Source organism: Magallana gigas, chromosome 10 (assembly GCF_963853765.1).
Source record: "Magallana gigas chromosome 10, xbMagGiga1.1, whole genome shotgun sequence".
Taxonomy (NCBI): domain Eukaryota; kingdom Metazoa; phylum Mollusca; class Bivalvia; order Ostreida; family Ostreidae; genus Magallana; species Magallana gigas.
In genome coordinates this window covers 20018303-20040447 of record NC_088862.1, presented here as the reverse complement: position 1 = coordinate 20040447, position 22145 = coordinate 20018303, and the positions used below count along the sequence as shown (strand labels likewise).

General features: G+C 34.3%; 1 protein-coding gene across 4 annotated transcripts; it reads right to left on the bottom strand.

Annotated features, from left to right (window-relative positions):
* Positions 1–7126: 7126 nt before the first annotated feature.
* Positions 7127–21010, bottom strand: LOC105344141 (5-hydroxytryptamine receptor). 4 transcript variants are annotated; one of them, XM_066074147.1, is made up of 3 exons: positions 20363–21010; positions 9836–10077; positions 7127–9623 (listed from the first exon to the last, which is right to left on the bottom strand). In XM_066074147.1, the coding sequence occupies exon 3, from the start codon at positions 9241–9243 to the stop codon at positions 7822–7824; it is 1422 nt and encodes a 473-aa protein (XP_065930219.1). In that variant the 5' UTR covers positions 9244–9623; positions 9836–10077; positions 20363–21010; the 3' UTR covers positions 7127–7821. The 4 variants fall into 4 exon arrangements, with proteins under 4 accessions (XP_065930219.1, XP_065930221.1, XP_011450089.1 ...); XM_066074149.1 differs by having other exon boundaries at positions 9922–10077; XM_011451787.4 differs by lacking the exon at positions 9836–10077.
* Between the last annotated feature and the right edge of the window lie 1135 nt (positions 21011–22145).

Below are 22145 nucleotides of genomic sequence, written 5' to 3'. Positions count from 1 at the left end.
TTGCAGAAAAATACGAACACTAAAGATTCGCGTTTCACGAATGTATCGCATTTTATCGCACACTTATCGCGTTCATTCACGAAGAAATGCCATGAAAACGAGTTCAATCTTCTTTTCGTATAATGGGAAGATATTTGTACATGTAGCAAGAAAGAAAACAAAATACACACAAAAATACCGACCAACACTTTTCAAGAACGAAAATACATTTACGAGTACGGCCTGTGCTAAATAGTAAAGTTAATAACAGTGCATAGTATGTTTAATATAAAATTAACCCCCCCCCCCCCCTCCAAAGAAAAAAAAAGAACCGCAATACCAAAAAAAACATCAAAACAAAACAAAACAGAAAGTCAAATCAAAAAGAAGAGATATAATGCATGCTGACATTTTTTTATTGTCTTAATCAATTCAAAACTCATCTTCAAAATCAAACCGGAAGTAATTCCATAATAGATACAGATTTTACAAGGGATATTTCATAAACAGCAAGACACATTTCGTTGGCAAGACAAATAAAACAGAGTAATCGGGAGGCTCATAAAACAACACGCACACAACATGAAAGCCAATCTGTAATGACTATAACTAATTTAATGTGCGATTGATTTTATCGGTAGAGTTCTAACCACTTCAAGGTTCTCAAACAAGTTTATTCTTAGAAGTAAGAGTACAGGTTATCAAAACCGATGTGCAAGTATGTCTAATTTTCTCACTTACAGAGAACGTATCTCTGAAGGATATAATCTTATTATTGGGAAACCAAAGGCGCTGTGTTTTGACGCCTAATATAATTGTGTTAAGATATCAAAAATCAAATTTTCACGCGTCGAATCTATTACACAAGTATACCGATTGAAAAGTTGAGATTTGAAAGCCTCAGTCTGCCTCTTAAAGAACACCACAATGAATCAGCTCATATTTTCAGGATGTATTCTGTATTATTTTCTCATTGTTTTAACGACAAACTTTTTAAAAAAATTGAGAATAAAACTGTACTTGAATCTGATAGCGATGACATCACTGACTCAGAATCTAGCTCCTATTCACCAGAATGCAATAAATGCCTTGGCGTCAGACCCGTATGCTTGTCTAGGTGCAATTGTCTTCCTCACTACCTATGCATCTATTTTGAAAAAGAGTTTAAGTCATTTTGACTTATGAAATATTTTCGATAAATGCTGAGGCCGCCATGTTTGTCGCCTAGATGCTGGGCCTCGATCAAAGGATGAATAACACCGAGACAAGTCTGCGGGTGCTATCTGCCAAATCACATTTTTCGCATTATATGTATTATCCTTGAAAATTTGTTTGACAACTTTTCAGAGTTTGACGATAAACCTACATTTTAATGGCGGTGAGAGATGGCAATTTAAGCCTCCTCAACTCCTACACTCTATGTCAGCTTTATTGCTCTCGGCTTCATGAACAAGAATAAAAAGAGTAAATGTCGGGAGTCGACGAGTTCTGATGTATGACTTTGTATGTATAGAGCAGTACTTTAAAAGTTTTTGTTCTTATTTTTAAAAATAAATTATTGATAAGCCTATTGTCACCCATATCCGGATCGACTTAAATTTCAAAACATTGGTTTAATTGCTTAAAATGAACAGTGGTGCTGTATTTAGGACATGTGATTAATAATTAATATTTTGATACACGTTCTAAAATATGAGAACCTATAAGTGAAATAACATTTTGTTAACATTGTCACTATCCAACCGAACGTTAACAATTATCATATCTAAATTATTAATACTGAAAACATTATTGAAATTCAAAGGCATATTTTCTGGTAGAGTGCGATTGTATTTAATACAAGAGTGGAAAAAAGCAAAATGCAGTGGAGGTTTTTATGTGTTTGATACATTTTTGGAAGAAGTAACTGAGTGAGATTTTAGTCAAGACAGATATCATATCTTGCGCCTAACCCAAGACTGTTAAATTCCGTTTTAAAAATGAACAAATGTAGAAAAAATATGGCAGGTAAAACAAAACTATCAGTATGTTTATACCGTGACGTGAAATAAGCCCATGACGCATCTGTATGAATAAACCCTGGAGATACACAGCTGTTTAGAGCATAGCCGGGTTGGAAAATCGGAATCAATAATTTGAATAAAAATGAACAATTTGAAAATTAAATAATAAAAATATGACTGCTTTGAATGTATTTGTTTTAAAGGGATATATTTGTACGATCACAGTGTATAACAAACTTTGTATGAAAAAAAAAATGTAAACTGTCGCTATGGTGATCAAAAAGAGGTCAATATCCAAACCAATAAAGTACAAATGGACCCAAGTGGCATATAAATTTTGTTTTTTCCAGATTATCAGCAGAAAAGACAGCTCGTGCTTGCAAATAAGCGCCGAGAAGTGATTGGTTAATTGTTTGACTTCTAACCAAATAGTTCATGTAAAGATCAGTCATTTGTGTGCGGATAAAAGTTGGAAGTTAAAAGGGTATACATCTCAATTTGTTCGCCAGACAAGAAAATGTCTCAGTAAAAAACATAAAATGGTATAATCACAAACAACATAAAGGTCTAGTTCTCGTACTACTTCAGTTTGTTGGGCCTGCTGCGAGTTTAGATAACGGACAGATTTCCCACGAGTTGCGATGATTAAAGCGAGAGTTGGGAGCAGATTGAGCTTTTATTGTCATTGGGAGTACACCAACAGTGACAAGAGAGACAAGACAACACTCACCTGGGTCTCAAAGAGCTCAAGACTTGTTTGTTCGTGTGATTACTACCGCACTTTACCTATCTCACAGAAAAAATACCAGATATTTGATCACGATTATTACTACGCATTACTCTAATCACAGAGCAAAGGAGTTGTTTGGTCACGTGATTGTGACACATGGGGCTTATAAACTTTTTTTTTATTTATATATACCATTTAAACAAAAATTGTGTATAGGATTTTGATTTTTTACATACTCGTAAATAAATAGCTCAACATTTTTAAAAGGAAAAAAAAAGATACATATACCGGTATTATCTTACATAATGACAGGTTTTAGAAATTATGTTTTTTCATTTGAGAACATCCGTGAAAGGTCATAATGGGGAAAAAGATCTCAGCTTTAGTTTCTTTATGCTAACAGATCTAGAGATAAGAATAGTAAATAATGGGAGGAAATCAGATGAATGACGTATGTTCAATGCAACGGATTTAGAAATTAATTGAAAAAGCATTTTATTACGTGTACTAACATATACTCAATTTTAGAGGAAAAGGGATAACTGATTCAAGATTGTTCTTGCATGCACTATATATATATATATATATATATATATATATATATATATATATATATATATATATATATATATATATATATATATATATATATATATATATATATATATATATATATATATACTTTATCGAACGAGAGAAAAATGAATATTATACAAAAGAACGACAATTGTCCGAAGATAATACATGTATACTCTCTTTATATTCACCGAGTACATGTAAATTGGGGAATTAGAATATATGTATGATAGTTCTATTCATAACAAAATAAAATGTTCTGACCAAGGCCTGGAATCCCAAAAAAGAAACGAAAAAAAGAGGTTTGTTCCCGTTTTGCACACATTTGAAAAATAGGTATCGAAAAAATGTGTGCAAAACGGGAATGTGACCAGGTAAGATAATTGCTTAATTGCTATAGTCTATATCACAGTTCCTGTGAGGGCTATTGACAATGAAATAAGTAAAACATATGTACTCCCAATTGATATTTACATCTATTTTATGTTACAATATGAATTGCAAAAAAGCGCATGTTCTTGAATTTAATTTCAAACATCAATCTGGCCAGGAACAATTTCATTAATTTATTTAAACAAGAAATGTTTTTGCAAAAATATTGGATATGTAATGCTTTTGTTTTACTCTGTGTATAGGAAGTACATGTACATGTTACAAGTTTGAAGAGAAAATATATTTTAATATTCAATTATTGCTGACATAAATTGAGGAAATGTGTCTAGTGAAAACGCTGCTAAATATTTTTCATTTATGCTGTGGCTTGAATATTCGAAGACAATAGACAAACTGTATAATGATATGATAATAAATAGGCAATTTTATATGCTTCAAAAACTGTAAAGATGTTTTCAGAAAACCTATCAAATGTAGACCTTATTCATGCATGTTCAACCTTCCTCGGATTGAAGAATATCGAATCAATATTAAGATTATTATTTTTGTCGGAATTTTTGTGCTCCGATTTGGAAAAAACCATAAAAGTGACCCACAATATATACTAAAGCGGTGACGTCATAAGAACTTATCGAATCAATATCAAAATTATTATTTTTGCCGGAAATTTTTGTCCTTCATGTATTCAGCATCAGAAAGTGATCCGCAATATATACTAAAGTGGTGATGTCATAAAAACTACTGTCAAAGCCGCAACTTCAAAGATTGAAATATTTTGTGAGAAAGATCTGTTTCCTTTCATAATATTTTTTTGTTGATACCAATCAACTAATTATAAATATGCGTTTTACATATTTTGCAACCAAGATGTAAAAAGAGACACGGTGTACCACATCATCTTCACAACGTCTTGACGTTGTGAAGATGATCAATGAGTAGAAATTCAAGACTAAACATATCAATATCTTTATTTTATCAAATGAAAAAATGGTAATAGTTATTTGTTATTATACCTGAAACACAACAAAATATCTATATTCCTTTGTTTCATCGTAAAGGCGCTGATAAAACACAGGTAAAAATCCAGGTAAAATCTTTGACTGAAAGCAGACTATAATTGCTATCACAACACAAATCACACATATTGTTCTATACCCAATTATCAAATGTGTGCAAAACGGGAACACACCAAAAAAGAGTTTGCATCGTATGAACAGGACATTAGTCTTTCAAATGAACATGCAATATTAAGTATACCTTTTTCTGAACGCATCTGCGGAACTTTTGCAGCGTCAATTGATAAAGTTTTAGATGGTAGATAATAGAATGGCGTAGATAAAACGATTTGACATTAACTCGTATTTCTACAAACTGCCGGTAAAAGTGAATTTTCCTTGCAAATGGAAAGTATAGCATTACCGTGAAGGGGTCTATTGGGCTTTTGCAATTTTTAAGCCCTACCCAGACACCTAAAACACAGTTACCCACTTTACTCACCATCCCACGCCACCCCACGCACACACGCATTGAACAACTTAAAGAAACACTGAATTTAAAAAAAACCCATCAAATGGCAATTCTGTTCTATGCGTAAATCTGAAAAATATGTTTTTTAACAACTTCTTAAAGAGACAGTGCGGCGCATCTTATTATAAAAGACCGACTTGAAAAATCTTCCAATTGGGTTCGGTATTTTTGTACTACTCATGAATGTATAAACTTCACCATGTGTTATGGGGTACTGGCTTTTATACTATTACGCATGCGTATTTACATGTACTATAAACAAAACACATGCAAGGCTTGCGAAGATTCTCCTGGACAGGTATGTTGATAGAAATATGTCATTTTTACTCCTCCCAGGTAATAATTATTAGATTTTAGAATGACAAAGATTATTATTTTGTAAGCATGCATTTTTGCGTGTTAATCACAGGAGTTGCTACAAGTTAAATTTGTTTTGTAAGCGAGGCCCCTTGAGGGGTTGACATATTATGTCTGTTCATTTTGAAATGAACTGAAATTGGTAAATCATTTATAAATCATCGAGAAAGTGATGACGTGTGTTCCGTAAAGAGAGTCCCTTTTACCTCGTATTCTATGATGACAGTAGTCGGGCGAAGATCTTGTAGTCTTCAGCACGTGTCAATTGTTGTCAATCAAAATCCAACTGGTACAAATAAAGGACAAAGATTATTCCGCTTTATACGACCCTTGAATTTCCGGAAGCTCATAGTTACATAAATTAGGTATAGGAATGGGATTTTTAGGTAGTTCAGCTATCACAATCAACGTTATTTCTTATTTCCTTGCGATAAAATCGGTAAATCTGAAGTGAAACACACGTGCTTTCAACTGTACCATCTCTCTAAATATAATATATCTCTTTACAGAATAAATTTTAATTTTCAGTCCTGACACTTTGTAGTACACAATGAGTATACTTTAATAAATAATGTCGGATACAGGCTCCTGCACTTTTCAAAACTGACGTACTTTTGTAGGGATCATAAACATACTTACAGCGCTCAATATGATGCATGGTAAATAGCTACAATACGTGCTCTGTGGGGCTAAATGTGTTTATTGTTTTATGAGCAGGTTGTACATTATGTTTCTGGGTCGTAATTTATCTGGTAAGTCGAGGGATTGTTTCATTAGCTTGGTTTCCAACTTTGAAATATACAGGTGCGCCAGCCGCTGCTAGGATAAACCAATCCATGCTTCTGCTGATGCTTCCCTATAACTTGGGTAAGCTGATGGTCAAGATCTTTGACCATGAGGGGGGAAATCCTGAACACGTTGTCAAAACATTGACATCGGTAGCCTTCTTGTATTCATTGATTTATGAACTGTTATCATTGAAAATGTCATTATAATAGAATATTTTCTCCTTTTTTAATACTTATACGGCGATTTTGTACATCTGCTTGAATTTAGTAGGTACACGAGTACGATTAGAAGTAAGTATCTTGGCGTGAAAAACACCTTGTTTCCAAAATGTGACTTTGTTATACATATTATCGTAATTGATTCGTTCCAAATTTTGATATGCGGTTACAAATTTAACAAATCAGCTAAATACAAAGATATAATGACCTTTAATTAGGACATACTTATGATTTTCATAAAATGTACGCAAATCTTCGACAGTTTTAGCAAATGGTTCTCAGCTCCTATGCGCACAATAAAGAGGGCTTATTGCTTAACAATCACAAGACATCACTTTAAAAGAAAGATATCGAGTGGTCTCAGCGATCATATAGGCCGATTCCTAAACACAGCATGCACTGTAGAGGACCTGGATTAACACTGTCAGATAAACATGTAGTGCGTTTTATTATTATATGGAGTAATCTCTCCCATATAACAATTATAGCAGTTTTTTCCTCTCCTTTTACTCTTTAATCATTCACTGAATGGAATAAAAATAAGGTATACTATCTGATTTTTGATAAAGTTTTATTTAAACAACTGATAGACAATGAAAATACAGAAACAATTATTCTGAACAATTGATCGACATCCATCACAATAATAGATCTATATTTTTGATTTGAAGACTGAATGATACATGGCGGATTTTACACGTGTTTCATGTTGGCGAAGTTTTCCCTGTTTTGGGACCAAAGAGACAGGGAAAACTCGCTCTTGAATAGACAAACTAAATCTGATGAATAAACATACACTTGACATTGATAAACATATATTTCTGTTATTAATGAAATCCAACGGGCAAAACTTAAAATGCTGCTTGTGATGACAGAACGAGAGAAATGGCAAAGTAAGGGTGACAACAGGAGGTCAAGTTATTGACAAGACAAATAACAGTAACTTGAATCAAACACAAAGGATGACAAAAAAAAAGAAGAGAAATATTTCAAAAATTAACCGTTAACCGTGTCATAACTTAATCAGTTGAATAATACATGTACCATATATGACATTCGTAAAACAACATTGCCGCTTTGAGTAGCATGAACATCAAATTAAAAACAATCAACAAGTTTGCCAACAAAAGATATTATGCATCTGGGCCCCACGTAATCAACCAGTATCGGTAATATATGAAAACAATGGCAAAGTGTTATTGATAACGCAACATCAGAAAATGAAAAGTAAACATTGTCTCTTTTGTTATCATCGTCTCCTTCTATGCCTTTTGAATATTAATTTCCGGAATGCATTTCTAAAAGATGGATTAAATATGGTATAGATAATTGGGTTCAGCAGACTGTTCAGATACCCTAACCACAAACAGACACTAAACATGGCGGGGTGAAAGTCACACGAAGGACAAAATGGCGAGATTAGAGCTAACAGGAAGAATGGGAGCCAGCAGACGATAAACGCTCCGGTAATGATCCCCAAGACACGAGCTGCCTTCCTCTCTCTCTTCATTTCAATCTTGGCCTTCCGGAGTCTTTCTTTATCACAGTATGCCATATGTTTAGTATTGTTATTGTTGGTATTTTTTGGAGGATTTAACTGTTTATTCAGTACGTACACATTGGAGGGGACCACTAAGAACCTCGTGTTTACTTCTGCATTTTCGTCATGTTCCGCCTCATTGAACACGGCTTCTTGCTCCTCGTTTTGGTGTTCGCCGTTATACACAGTGTATCCATCTTGGCTGATGTCACTTCCGGAACTATTATGACGTGTTGTCGCGTCAGCGGCTGTTATGGAAGGTCTTTTATAGGCACGAATAGGCCTATGCATTCCATTTATATGCTTTTTTCGAATACGAGAACGCGCAGCTCTATATATTTTAAAATTCAACACAACCATTAAAATCAAAGGACAATAAAACGCCCCAACAGTAGAAAAGATTGTATACGCTTTGTCCTGGCTTATCTTACAAACGCCAGTTTCTTCCGGGTGGTCATTTTGGTCTTTCCATCCAAACAGCGGTGCTATTGAAATCGCAATTGCGACCACCCAAACGACAGCAACCATAATTAATATTTGTTTCGTACATCTCCTTCGGATGTAGTCAATGTTTGACACAGCCCAGTATCTATCCAAGGAAATAGCCACCAAGTGAAGAATGGAAGCGGTACAGCACAGTACATCAAAGGAAATCCACATGTCGCAGACGGCGGGTCCTAGATACCAGTGCATACTGATCTCGTCTATCAGTGATATTGGCATCACCAGCACCGCCACCATCAGGTCAGTAACGGCCAGGGACAGAATCAAGTAGTTCGATACCCCTTGTAAACTTTTCTCCAAGATAATCGCTGATATCACAAATACGTTTCCGATCACAATGGATACAATCACGCAAGCGATCAGCACACAAATGAAGATCATTAATTCCAAGTCATACTTTGGTACGTACTGGAAGTTGGCGATGCTTTCATTATTTGGATCAAACGTCATCAGTTCCGGAATAATCGTCCCATTTATCCTTCCCCCGAACATTGACGAGTACATGACCTGACTATTATTACTGGTACCCAAGGTCTCGGCTATCATTGTCTTTCCGAGGTTTATCGAGATCACACTATCCATGTTTCCCGTTTTGTTGCTCGCTGCATTCTGCTGCTTAGCACTCATGCTCTGCCGTTTTAATAAAAGTCGATCAAGCTTGGTTTCCGATTTTAGTGCTAATCGTCTCTCTTCGGAAGCCCCTCAGGAAAATGCAGACATAAAATACGCACGCGTTAAAGTGTGACGCTGTCAATTGCCTCTAATATGCAGGCTCATCAGAAAACGCATGGGGTGCCGCCAGTCAAACAATATTTGAGAACGATAGATCATTTATCGCCTCGGCGGAGCGGTAAGTCGCTCTCCCAGCAGAAGTCCTGTACGTTTTGGCGCCATATTGCGTATAGTGTGCTCTTCTGTGATACTCTTTTGGTTTTTAGTTAATTATCTTTCTTTGCTTGCAAATGGTTTTCATGATTCCTCTGATACTTTTGAATCTTGCAGGACCACTGAAAGAAAAAAAATTAAGTGAAAACATTGATATTATCTGTTTACATAACCTGATATATCTAAAATACTCCGTTTTGGATTTGACCAATTTTCGCACAAAAGGTATCACAATAAGAAATAAAACAATATTTGAAGGGCAATTTACAAAAAAAAAACCGAATGTATGAATAAGTGCATTCTCTTAAGAACTTTCAGTTATAGTATACAATACTTAATAATGAAATACAGCCAATTCTCCAGAGATACCACGTGACTGGGAGGAGGGGCTAGAGTTGCTTAATGATGACATTGTCGTACATGTATCAATATTCGTCCAAGGTCAACCTCCGGACCCGGGGCCCTGACAAAGTGTTTCATCATCCCCTAAATGATTGCATTACAGCCGATCGTGTGTCTTGTAATCAAAATGGATCGTTTATTAAGTTGCCAACCAGAGCTTTCCCCCTTACATATCTGCTGAAGTTGATGAGAAAATATCTTTAAGTCGGTAAAATGATAGGAAATTATGGACAAGGATTATTTCATTCTTTGTAGAAATGATTTCTTAATCAACAGCTGGTGTGGGAGACCCACTGTAGCTAGACTATACGTATTGATTTTGAGTTCTGCAGAGGTAAAAAAAAATAACAAAATTTATTTATTACAAAGTGTTTCATTGTCTCAAGAGACAGCACTAAGTGACTGTATTGTTTAAAAGAATTAGTTTCCATATGAATCTTTCTGATTGCAATCTAATTAAAGAAATTTAAGATATCTTTCGTTTTAAACGTTAAGTATTATAGTTATACAGATATAGCGGATAGCGGATATACATGTATATGTACATGTAGGAGAGTACATCCACTGTCCCTTTCGCTGTACCGAGTTATACTGTGTATTCTACATACAGGAGTTTGTTTAGATACACAATAAACATTGGATACCATCTAACAACGTTTTACCAATTGGAATTTTAAAAGATTAAATTTAGAAATCAGAAATACAAATGTATGTTTTTATGCTTGAATTAGTGTGCATGCAATATGAATTAAATCCTATTTTGTACACTACATGTACATTTATCTCTGCATTGAATTTGCAGTGTATTTACATATTGAATAAAGATAAAATGTCTCTATTAATTTTTTTTTGAATTCTTATGAAATTTCGCATTTGAAGAGATGTACAAATAAATAAATATTTGAATTTACCGTTGGGTAGTTACAACATAGCCAATAAACGTTGTATTGATGCCCCCCCCCCCCCCCCCCCCGATAAATCATACATGTACATGTAAATATAAAACATTACAGTAAGATCGTAATTATGAAAACAAAAACATATCCATCAATAACAAACGCTGTTATTGGAATGCTTTATTTGGTTTTTTTTATGGAAACTACGCGGAGAAATATCACCAATGTAATAATGTAAGATAAGGAATTTCCTTATATCGCAGTGCGATTTGCGCTTTCAACAAGACATAAATACCTTCCGGCATAAAGCGTGTCTTGTGTTCTTAAACTCGCAATATTTACGACATTTCGAATCAAATGAATCGAGCATGCTTTACGAATAATGGATAATTTTAATGCAATAAGTCAGGAAATGTTTTTGAAGCAGCTCACAGATAGTGATACCTACTTTTTCTATATGTCTTACGGCTATTGTTTTTTTCCCCTTCTAAATGTCAAGGTTCCATGTGCGTATATATCTACCAATTTTCTAAACTGTTCACTGCAGCATCTTATATTGCTAAAATGATCTGGTATTTGAATAACAAAGTGGCTCATGCAAACTCCATGTTTTTCTTCGACAAAATCCATTAGAATTCTGAGATAGGCATTCAGCCGAGTCTCAGCTCTACCTCCCTATCTCCTATTATCTCTGCCCTTTACGTAATGGTTCATCAGTTGATTCAACCTTCTGACTGTCAATTACTGTTGTGTTATGATTAAAAGATTTCGTCTAGTTCATTTTTAATGGATAAATAAAAACCCACGATTTCAGTATATGAGTTTGATTTCCCGTCATTCCCTCTCATTAATCGTCGAGATGCACTCTTGGATGTTTTCAATTACCCCTCATGACCTTAATCTCCGCAAAAAGTTCGTTTTTGTTTCATGCAATTGACTGTCGTTTTGTAAGTTGTGAATTCATTCGATGAAGGTAAATATAAACCTTTATGTCCATTGAAACTACAATCATATATAATAAGAAGAAAGTCATAATTAAAGGGGATTAATTAAATCGCATCACATAGATGAAAACTTTTATTGCAAGGAATGGTTGAAAAGCTAACGAATGTAATATACAAATAAGAACTAAGTTTGGGAAGTTTACGCTTTATAAAACTCTGAGCGTTTTAATATTATAAAGCACAAATTATTCAAGCTGTATCCTAACTCTAAACACCAAAAGCAAATAATGCACACTTCGTATCGATTTTACAAGAATAGAAAACGATTAATAATTTCATTCCAAAAATACTTTTTCTATTCATTTTTTTTTTAAATATGATGATGTTTGATGACTATTTTGGAAAACTGTTAATTTTTCATTTCTGTGTACTACTAAGAATAGATTATTAAGAATAGATTTCATAGGATATGAATTAAAGTAACACATAAAAAAAAAAATTCATCAATATTTTTACAAAATATATACTTTAATATCTCTTTTTGGTTCTCATCTAAATAAAGCGTCAATATCCTTTAAGGTTTGGATGTATCCAATTCAGTGCATGATTTCCATACCTCAAAATAGAAACAAATCAAAAGCAAACAAACTCTCCGACGACTCTGATTCCATTGACACTATTACCTGAATGTTACTACGACCGAAATTTCATGTATTCACTTTTCTAGATAGACTGATATCACAGAGGCACCTGACCTCATTGTATTTTTTTTTCCGTACTAAAAGATATACTCATTACCTAATAATATAATTGCATGTAGAATGTTTAACACGTATCAGGTAAGGTGTTTATTTTTCACATCGGGAAAAATAAAATTCTGTGAATTATATGAGCTTCTGTTTTGGTTTGCGTTTAAATATGCAAAGAAACTGTAAAATGTTCTAATTCAGGCATATTAGCTATTTTACCCTTTAACATATACATACATTACATGCAATGTGTACAAAAGACGAGCGGAAAGGGAAAATATTGTGTTTTTCTGCGCAGTTTTAATGTACAAATAAATTGATTCCGTAAATATTTGTTAGAGGTACATGTTTATGCAGAAGAGCATTATTATCTTTTAGTTACCTAATCGCTAAAAGCAATAACACATAAACCACATTTTTACACCTCTGTCTATTGTTTACATTCAATTCCGAAAAATATTCATGGGTTTCGTGCAATAACTCATAAAATAGGCAAAAGCACATTAAGACTTTGATAGATATGGATATTTATTATTTTGACTTTCACTTTGTCTGTTTTGTCCGTGATCGCTGTATGTCTCTAGGGAGTACTCCCTGGCCCACCTAACACACTGAGCCTGAATCAGTCGTCAGAGCATGGCTCGCAAAAGGCGCCAGATGGTTTTAATAATGGAAATTTTCATCATAGATTTTTGCATATTATTTTCTTCTTTTCATTTGATCTACATATTTTATCTTTTTATCTTTCATTGTTTAACGCCAACACGTTCGCACCCATTAAGTGCAACAGTGGCTAAGGCCTCGTTAAATAATCATACGTTATTGCGATTTATGTTTCACCAGTTTGCAGTTCTCAGTATTTTCGACATTTTCAATTATTTTAACAGTTTTCATTTTTTTCCCCCTGCATTATACGATAATTAATGTTTTAGCTACGTGAATACTCTAACTTTTAAAAAAGAAATCCATCTGGATGCACTCTCTGATACGGTTATTAATCCGTACAACGTGAGTCCCCCGACCCAGAGGATTTTTGATTTTTGATAGCTTTGTTCATTATGAGATTTTGATTAAACGAAAAAAAAAAAGAAACTTGTAATGAAATCAATTTAATTAAGTCCTAAAAATAAACAACAAAGCTTTGGGTATCTAATGAGAACACAGAAACAATCGAGCTCGTTTTAATTAAGTAGGTCTTAGTTGATCTGATGTTTCGTTGCGATCAAATGATTTGACTTCAATGGAAACAAGATTTGTTATTAAATCATCGAGATGAGGTTTGTTTTACAGTGACCGCTTTTAGCCTTATCGTAATTCAGTCACTTAAAGGTAGAATGGCAGTAGAAAATGATGAATAAAATTCAAAATTTTCATTATAAGGTTTATTTCATGTTTTCGAACGAAACCAAATGGATTAAATGATATTGCGGTTAAAAGTAACATATCGATAAATGAGGGATATTTCACCGATTACTGCAGTCAATGATAACAACATAGCACAAAGCACGAGAAATTTACTAAATGATCAAACATAACGTGGCCATGCACTTTTGCACTTCAACAAGACAAAATTCAATTTTTGATTTGCCTTAGATTGTATGTTGTCCAGTTCAAGTAGGTTGCACTTTTTAATTTCATTTTACAGCACACTGTTCCAAATATATATGATCGTGAAAAAGGAAATGTTGATTTACGATCATCAGGATAGGCAAACCAGTAATCCGAAAAGTGACATGTATTAATAAAAGACCGGGACCATGATCGAATGAAGAGTTCCGCTATGATTGTCAAAACGTTTCTGTATATTTTATCAAAGAGCTTTTTATTTTATATATATTAATATTTTATATTTATTTATTTCATTCTATCGTTATAATGTAATAAATACTCCTTTACTGTCAGTAATCTGTATATGTGTATCTGAGGTATTTTGTTGTACCTATTGTGGTACTTTTGTTCTAATGACACAAGGAGTTCGCAAGAAAAAAACTTTTTTTTTTTCAAAAACTGTTTTCAAAGCGTGGCTTGCGAGCATGGCTCAAGATGAATTCAGTTTTGATCCTAATTTGCTTTAACATGAAAAGACCTCATTAGAAGCGCAAGGCAAGATGTTGTAACTTGTTACTAGGTTACTAGGTTACATATCTAAGACAAACGTAAAAATGAGAGAGAGAGAGAGAGAGAGAGAGAGAGAGAGAGAGAGAGAGATTAAAAAAGGTTATCTGCAAACTTCTCCTGCACATCGTGTGGTATGACATGCACAAGGAACTCTTTCCTGCATATGTTAATGAATACTCATGCAACTGTAAATTAACATAAAAGTATTTATCAGAGAGTTTTCTGTCATCAACTATATTATCATCTTAAATTTAAAAAATCATTTTTATTCAACCAGGTAATGGTCAGCTGAATTTGTTTTACGTGTATTTAAAATAGCACATTGTCGAATAAGACGTCCTTATTATTGCTTATATCTTAGATCACGGGGTCAATGAGTTGGGCTACAGTCGGTGTCTATAGCTCTAGATTCTTGCTTATAATAGTAATTGATAAGCATTTGTGTAGCAATATAATCAATTCTTTCTTCTGTCTCGACCCACGTTCAATTTTCCATCAATTCTGCGAGAACCAATGCTTTCATGCTAATTACTGATATAAACCGAGGACGAAGACATAAATATTGGTTCTACTTCTGATTCAAAGGACGATGTAAATTGTCTCCATCTGTGACTCGAAATAAACTGAACTCAATTATGATTACGTGCGAGAGAAAGTCTTGGATAATTTCATTGTCGTTCCAATTTTTTTCCTTTAATTTCCCTCTCCTTATCTTTTTTGAGGCATATGTACAAATGCACGCTTCGCGTTTGACAGGTATTCTCAGCATATACAATTAAATTATATATATACATGTACAGTGTACCTGTGTACAGTGTACCTGTCAAACGCCAAATGATTTGTACAATAGTTTATAGTCATCGCTCATCTTTTCTATGATTAAAAATAAGAATCGGGTTAATGATATAAAACTAAAATAAAGATTCTAAGTGAAAAATTTAAGTAAGAAAATATTTCGTCTGTGAAATTATAAACGCTTAAAGATATTCTTTTAGTGAAGAAAAATTGATAATTCCTGATTTAAATAGTGAAGAAAAATTGATAATTCCTGATTTGAATACAGACAATTGCAATATACCAGCACACTTTGCATGGCAATATTTGAAAAATGTTGCCTTCTTATAAAAATAATTTTTTCCAGAGGGAGTTGTCTCTCTATTCAGTGGTTGATTGTATCTTAAATTGAGTTAAATATTGATCATTGTTTTTCCTCCACGCTATTTTGATTGAGGTATGTAAAATAATTACTATGTCAGATTTATAAATCTAATGAACACTCGTTGATATTTATAAGGGCGTTTCCTTACGTATATACATGTATATAACGTCTCTGTATATCTTGGATACATAACCATACATTTTCCGGTGTCTGCGATTCTAATGTAAAAATTAGGAGATTTTGTATAACTTCTTATTTCATTTTCTATCGTGTATGCATTTATAGTTTTTACTTTTACACCACTATACTACATTACAATATTTTTATTAACATTTACATTGCCAATTAGATTCAGAGGAAATTAAATTGCTGAGCAGATTTAATAATCCTGTTGATATACATGTATAAAAACAGGGAGACTTTTTAATAAAAGATAGCATCTCGGTGAATTAGGCCCTGGCCCAATGAACCCAGCGTTTCCATATCAAGCTTTCTGAAACTTTTATGCGTACGTTCTTAAAACATCATGATCATAAAAAAATTAGGTAAAAATCAAGCAATTTGAATTAAAAGAAAACATTTCGGGGGATCAAAGTAATAACCTACTCTGAATAGGCATAAGGTTCGTTCTTCCATTTATTCTAACAGAAAAAACCCCACTTTACAACAAATCGGTTAATAGGGCAGATATTTCCTCCTCTTACAGCCAAAACAAAATCAAAACCAAATCCTATGTCAAGACATAATAATGGACCCTTCTGTAAATAACTCACTAACTGACAAGGGGATCGTGTATATCAATCGGGACTCCAAATCCCTGAAGATCTACCGCCATTGATCCGGGTCCCTCTCGTTCTAAAGGATACAGAAATAGCCCTACCGAATAAAATCGAAGGTTGGCTTCATAAAACAATAGTTGTAATGCAGCGGTCGTAAGTGATTGTAAATAATTCAAGGCTCTGTGGACGTCGCTGATTTTTCCTGTTCTGGTGAGTAGGGTTCGGAACTACAGTCAGATAGACCCCCCCCCCTCCCTCTAATAGTTGAGTAATATAAACCGTGCATTATAATATCTGTTAAACTTATCGCTTGTGGTCCATGTAAAAAACAACGCCAATCTGTTTCACACACACAGAGAGAGAGAGAGAGAGAGAGAGAGAGAGAGAGAGAGAGAGAGAGAGAGAGAGAGAGAGATCCCCACCTTGTTACTTGTTCCGGATCAAACAATATAGATAAGTAATAAAGTAATAGATGAATAAATATAGGTAAGTTGTTTCACAACAGCGAAAAAAATAATGTACATCATGAAAAGCAAAACAACATGACTGAACATAAGTATGTTCATTCATAATTCAATGCTTAATTATGAGAAGTATGTTCATTGATTAATAAAACACCAATCAATAAAGAAACCCTGTCGAAGAGAAGATTTTGGTACGAAAGAGAGAGAGTGAGAGAGAGAGAGAGAGAGAGAGAGCGTTTGTTTACATCTTCCTATGATTAAAAATAATCTTATTTCCACGAGAACCTCTTTTACTCTATTTCCATCACAGATGTTATGTTATAGTTCGAAGGGGAAAGATCGAGTGATTTTCTGCTAGCAACCTAGCTAGCATTTCCAGTACAAATCAAACTTAATTCGGAAGCTAATTCTAGGGAAGTATTTGAACAGAATTTTACGTATATCAGGTTAGCTTAACAGGGATACGCATATATTGTTTTTGTTATTTCTTTGTCAGCGACATCAGTTAAGACTGAAATGTTAAACAGCTTAATCGATGAACAGAACAAATGACATATTTATCATTGTATCTAAATTTGGGATAAGAGAGGGATTCTGCAGCAATTTGTGGTCGCTCCCATAATGAGGTCCCTGTGGATTTAAGTATGGCGACATTTCGTCGATGAGAGAGATTTTGTGATGGCAAATAAATCAACAAAAGAATTTATTAATTATTGTAGAAGGGAGAAAAATGTTTGACAGGGGAGAATCAATTGGTCAAAAACGTGATTAACTACTACAGAGTTTGAACACCGAGAGGACGAGCTAAGGTTATCGCTGGAAATGAAATTCAAAATAAAAAAAATAGATTATCTTCTTTGGAATTGAGGCGCTCGCGTTTTCTCCGGTCCAAAAACAATCGGCGAAGAACAAACATCAACGTGCTATCAATCTGCCGGGACTAAATACAGGAAAACAATATCTTCACAAATATTGATGTAATTCTCGGGAATAAAGCTACTGCCCAAAGGGGGAAAAGACAATCATTCATCAAGTAATAGAGTGAAAACAATTAATTTTAAAAAGATTATAATGCAAGAGGGATTAACAGTATTCCTTGGTAGAAAAGTATACTCAAAACACGCATTTTGCATATTTTAAAAAATACACGCATATAAAGCGATGAAAAGCAAAACATAACGTGAACGTGTTTACTATGTACTACCTGTTGTAGATACGTGCCATATACTTGTACTAATATTAAATAACAAATTCTCACTTTTCGTTGCAAAATCTCCCTCTGTTTTTGTTTTCTTTTTCTGGGAGGGGGTGGATGGTGTGGGAGTACAGGGTTTGTGGGGAATGGTGTTATTTGGAGCCTTTGGTGGTTTTTTATTAGGATACAGTGGTTGTACATTTGTTAATTGACTTGTAGCTCGTTTACATAAAAAAAAATTTGAAGAAAAAAACCTATTTATGTCTGTCATCCAAAACCATCGTGATTACCTCAGCGAACATCGTGGTAATAGTTGTTAGCAAACTGTTCAGCGCGGGAGTTTGAAGCATTTGTATGGCTAATTGGTGAACGACGCTATTCTGTCGTAGCTTATATATATTCACCTTAACAGATTCATGAATTAACTCATCAATTATTCATAACACACTCGTGAACCAGTTGAGAGGAGAAGGTTACAAAGTCGGAACCTGACTTGGATATAGAATGGCTTACTAGGTTCTGAGACTCCGGAATCGCTTGTTTAGCGAGATAATTGGATCAAGCCTAGTCTAATGCAGCCCGAATTTGTCAATAATTAACCAACAAAATTAAATAAATATGTGACGTTTTAAAGTTCCAAAGGTTTTTGTGGGAGGAAGGTGAAAAGTAAATAAATTCCAAAAAAAAAGAGAGAAAGAAAAAGAAGAGATGGAGGAAGGGAGAGATGTCATTGTTGCATGCCTTCACTTTTATCGGCATGTCGTACCCAATGTAAGCGAAATGTTAGCGTCTTTAATATACAAGGAGGTCTGGTTCATTATCCTTAATTTAACGGCATGGGAGGCATCTGTAATGTTAAGAATAATCTTAATGGAATTCAGATACAGATAATTTCACTTATATAAAAAAGGCTCAATCAACTATCTCAAAATACCGTTGAATTACCGCGCTTCATGTAGATTACATTTTATTAACGATATGAATGTGTAACAGCCGTGGACCGACCGATCATACAGCCTGTGTGTTTAGTTAACCTAAGTTCCGGATTTCACTCCCCATGTGCTGCTTTTTAACCGGAATAAACACTTTTATCCAGACTGTCCATTCCAATTATCTGATCATTAATGAGGCTTTTATAGGTATTAGAGTCCCTAAGCATCCTCTCTCTCTCTGCTGACTGCTTCCTAGTGCACAATGCTTGTAACTATCAGTACTTACTTTTAGTTTGGTTACATGTAGATTTGTACATGCGATGATGATGACGATGATGTAAGTAAAAATACAGAGAGTGAGTAACAGTAGAAAGATTCGCTCTTTCATGCTTTTGGTTAAATAATTTCAATTCTTTTCTCTACTTTTGATTCCAAAAGAACGGCTAAAATTGTCATGTCGTATGCGCTCCAGATCTGAATACATCATATAAAATAATAATTTAAAAAAAAATGTACATTGATCTAAGGGAATACTAATTACATGTAAATAAACTGAGTCAACTAAAAAGATCTAAGGAATTATTGTTTGTTTAACAGTTCAGACCACTTGCTGTTTTCTGATAAAGTAAATATTCCAAACGATCGCGAAAGCCGTGTTTCACACCATTTTAACTAAGCGCGGATTAGTTCTACCACCGACATTACGGTAGGTAATAACACTAATTTTGCCGCAAAAGTTGATAGTTTATTTTTGTATATCAGCCGTTTATCTTTTTCTGATAATAGGGCAGAAAATTCTTTGCATATTATTACCATAGAGGATATTGTATTATTATAACAACCCTTTTATTAGTTGAAAAAGCATTTACATGTAAGTGTTTGATATTTATGAATTTGAAAGAGTTTATTTATGTTTATTACTAACTATGTCGGGGGTTTATTATTTTTTTCATCCGATTACAAATTTTGGATTTTTTTTTTTTACATATAATTACCAAAGTTGTTTGTATAATTATAATAAACTTTTTAATGGCTTAAAAAGCAATTAATTAACAGTAATATTTAATAAATTGAACATTTAAAAAATATACAAAATAATTAAACCAATCCAAATCTAAACGATACACCTTATTAATATGTAGCATGTTTAATGCGTAAGGGAAGTACAGCCAGAAAACGCAAGCTGTGCAAGAACAAAACAGTGTTTAAACAAATTACGCTACCTGAATCTAGATTTGGTTAAATCCCTGGAGTGTTTATCTTCTCCAAGAACTCCTGAGATTTCTGGAGACTGTTAACACTGTTACAGTGAACCTGGATTTGTTTCACACAGATAAAGTCGCTCCGAGTTCCTGTTGTCTTGTGCAATCTCCGAATGCAGTGTTTGTAAATTTTCCTGATGACTGTTTAAATGCACTCCAAGCACAATAGAAAATCGATACAAATCCAATAGTCATTTAGGTGGCAAAGTACATATTTGAAGAAAAATAACGTTGTTTAGTTTTCGGGAACAACCTCAATATAGATATATCGCGACATTGCTGAAACTCGTTTACATTTGTGTCTCCAAGGGTTTTGGGTACTTTTCAAGGTCTGAAAAGTCTACAAAATTTTATATTAAAAAAAAAGAAATCCCACAATGGATTTTCCAATGTAATAAACTCGAGTGGATTCAGTTAAATCCGGTATCTATTCAGAAAAAGGTTCCTTTGTTTACAGTGCAAAATGGAATATAACGGTATTCTGTTCTGACGGAGCAACAGCCGATACTTCCAACAAGGACCTATGAGGAAGTGATTTAAAAACCCCACAATACAGTGCGGGACCAGAGCGCGCGCGGTAAATCGATCGCTGCAGACGAGAGTCGGTGGAAGCTGAGGGTCGTTTGAACGCAGATCTCAACAAGCAAAGATCTGAATTCCCGGATGATTTACAAACATTGGGAAATATTCAACACTCTAAAATTACGCCGACCACCTTTAATACAATTACTCTTAAACAGATTATGAAATATGCCATTGGCAGCCATTGCAGGTGACGTGCACGTGTTTGCGTAATACTTCGTGCCCCGCACCCGACTACTTGTAGAAAGGTTACAATCCCTAAAATTGCTTGTTTTTTATGTCACTATATCTTTGTGTGCAATTTTAAATAAATGGCCATAAAATGTCCGATTAAGTATTTCTTATTTTGGGAATGAACACGAGTGTCCTTCAGACTTGCCATTTAAGGTAAAACTAACTTCAAAATGTATTAATCATATCAGATTGATACTTTGTTTGTCCCCTTTGAGGCCGAAATTTTCGAGAAAACCTTTAAATAATCTATTGATATGCAACTTTAATGCCACGTAATCTCTTAAAAAAAACCCCAGAAATTGACACTTTGTAAACAGGATGTCCTGGAAACTTTGGTAATATGACCAAAGTTCCGTGAGTAATGTAGATGTATCCTATTAAATTGTAGCAATGATGGAGGTTCCGTGATAAATGTGGGTGTATCCTTGTGTTACATTGGTGGAGGTCCCGTGAGAAATGTGGCGGTATCCTTGTGTAACATTGGTGGAGGTCCCGTGAGTAATGTGGCAGTATCCTTAAGCTTGTGTAACATTGGTGGAGGTTCCCTGTGTTATATAGGGATGTCTTTGAGTAACTCTGGTGGAGGTCCTGTCGGAAAGTTGGGGTGTCCTTGTGTAACAGAGGTGGAGGTCCCGTGATTAATGTGGGTGTATCCTTATATAACATTGGTGGAGGTGGTTCCATGAGTAATGTGGGTGTATCCTTGTATAACATTGGTGGAAGTGGTTCCATGAGTAATGTGGGTGTATCCTTGATTACCATTGAGTGAGTTTCCGTGAGTAATGTGGCGGCATCCTCTTGTAAATTGGCGGAGGTTCCCTAAGTAATATGGGGATGTCCTTGAGTAATATTTGTGGAGGTCCCGTTGGGAAGTTGGGAGTGTCCTTGTGTAACATAGGTGGGGGTCCCGTGAATAATGTGGGTGTAT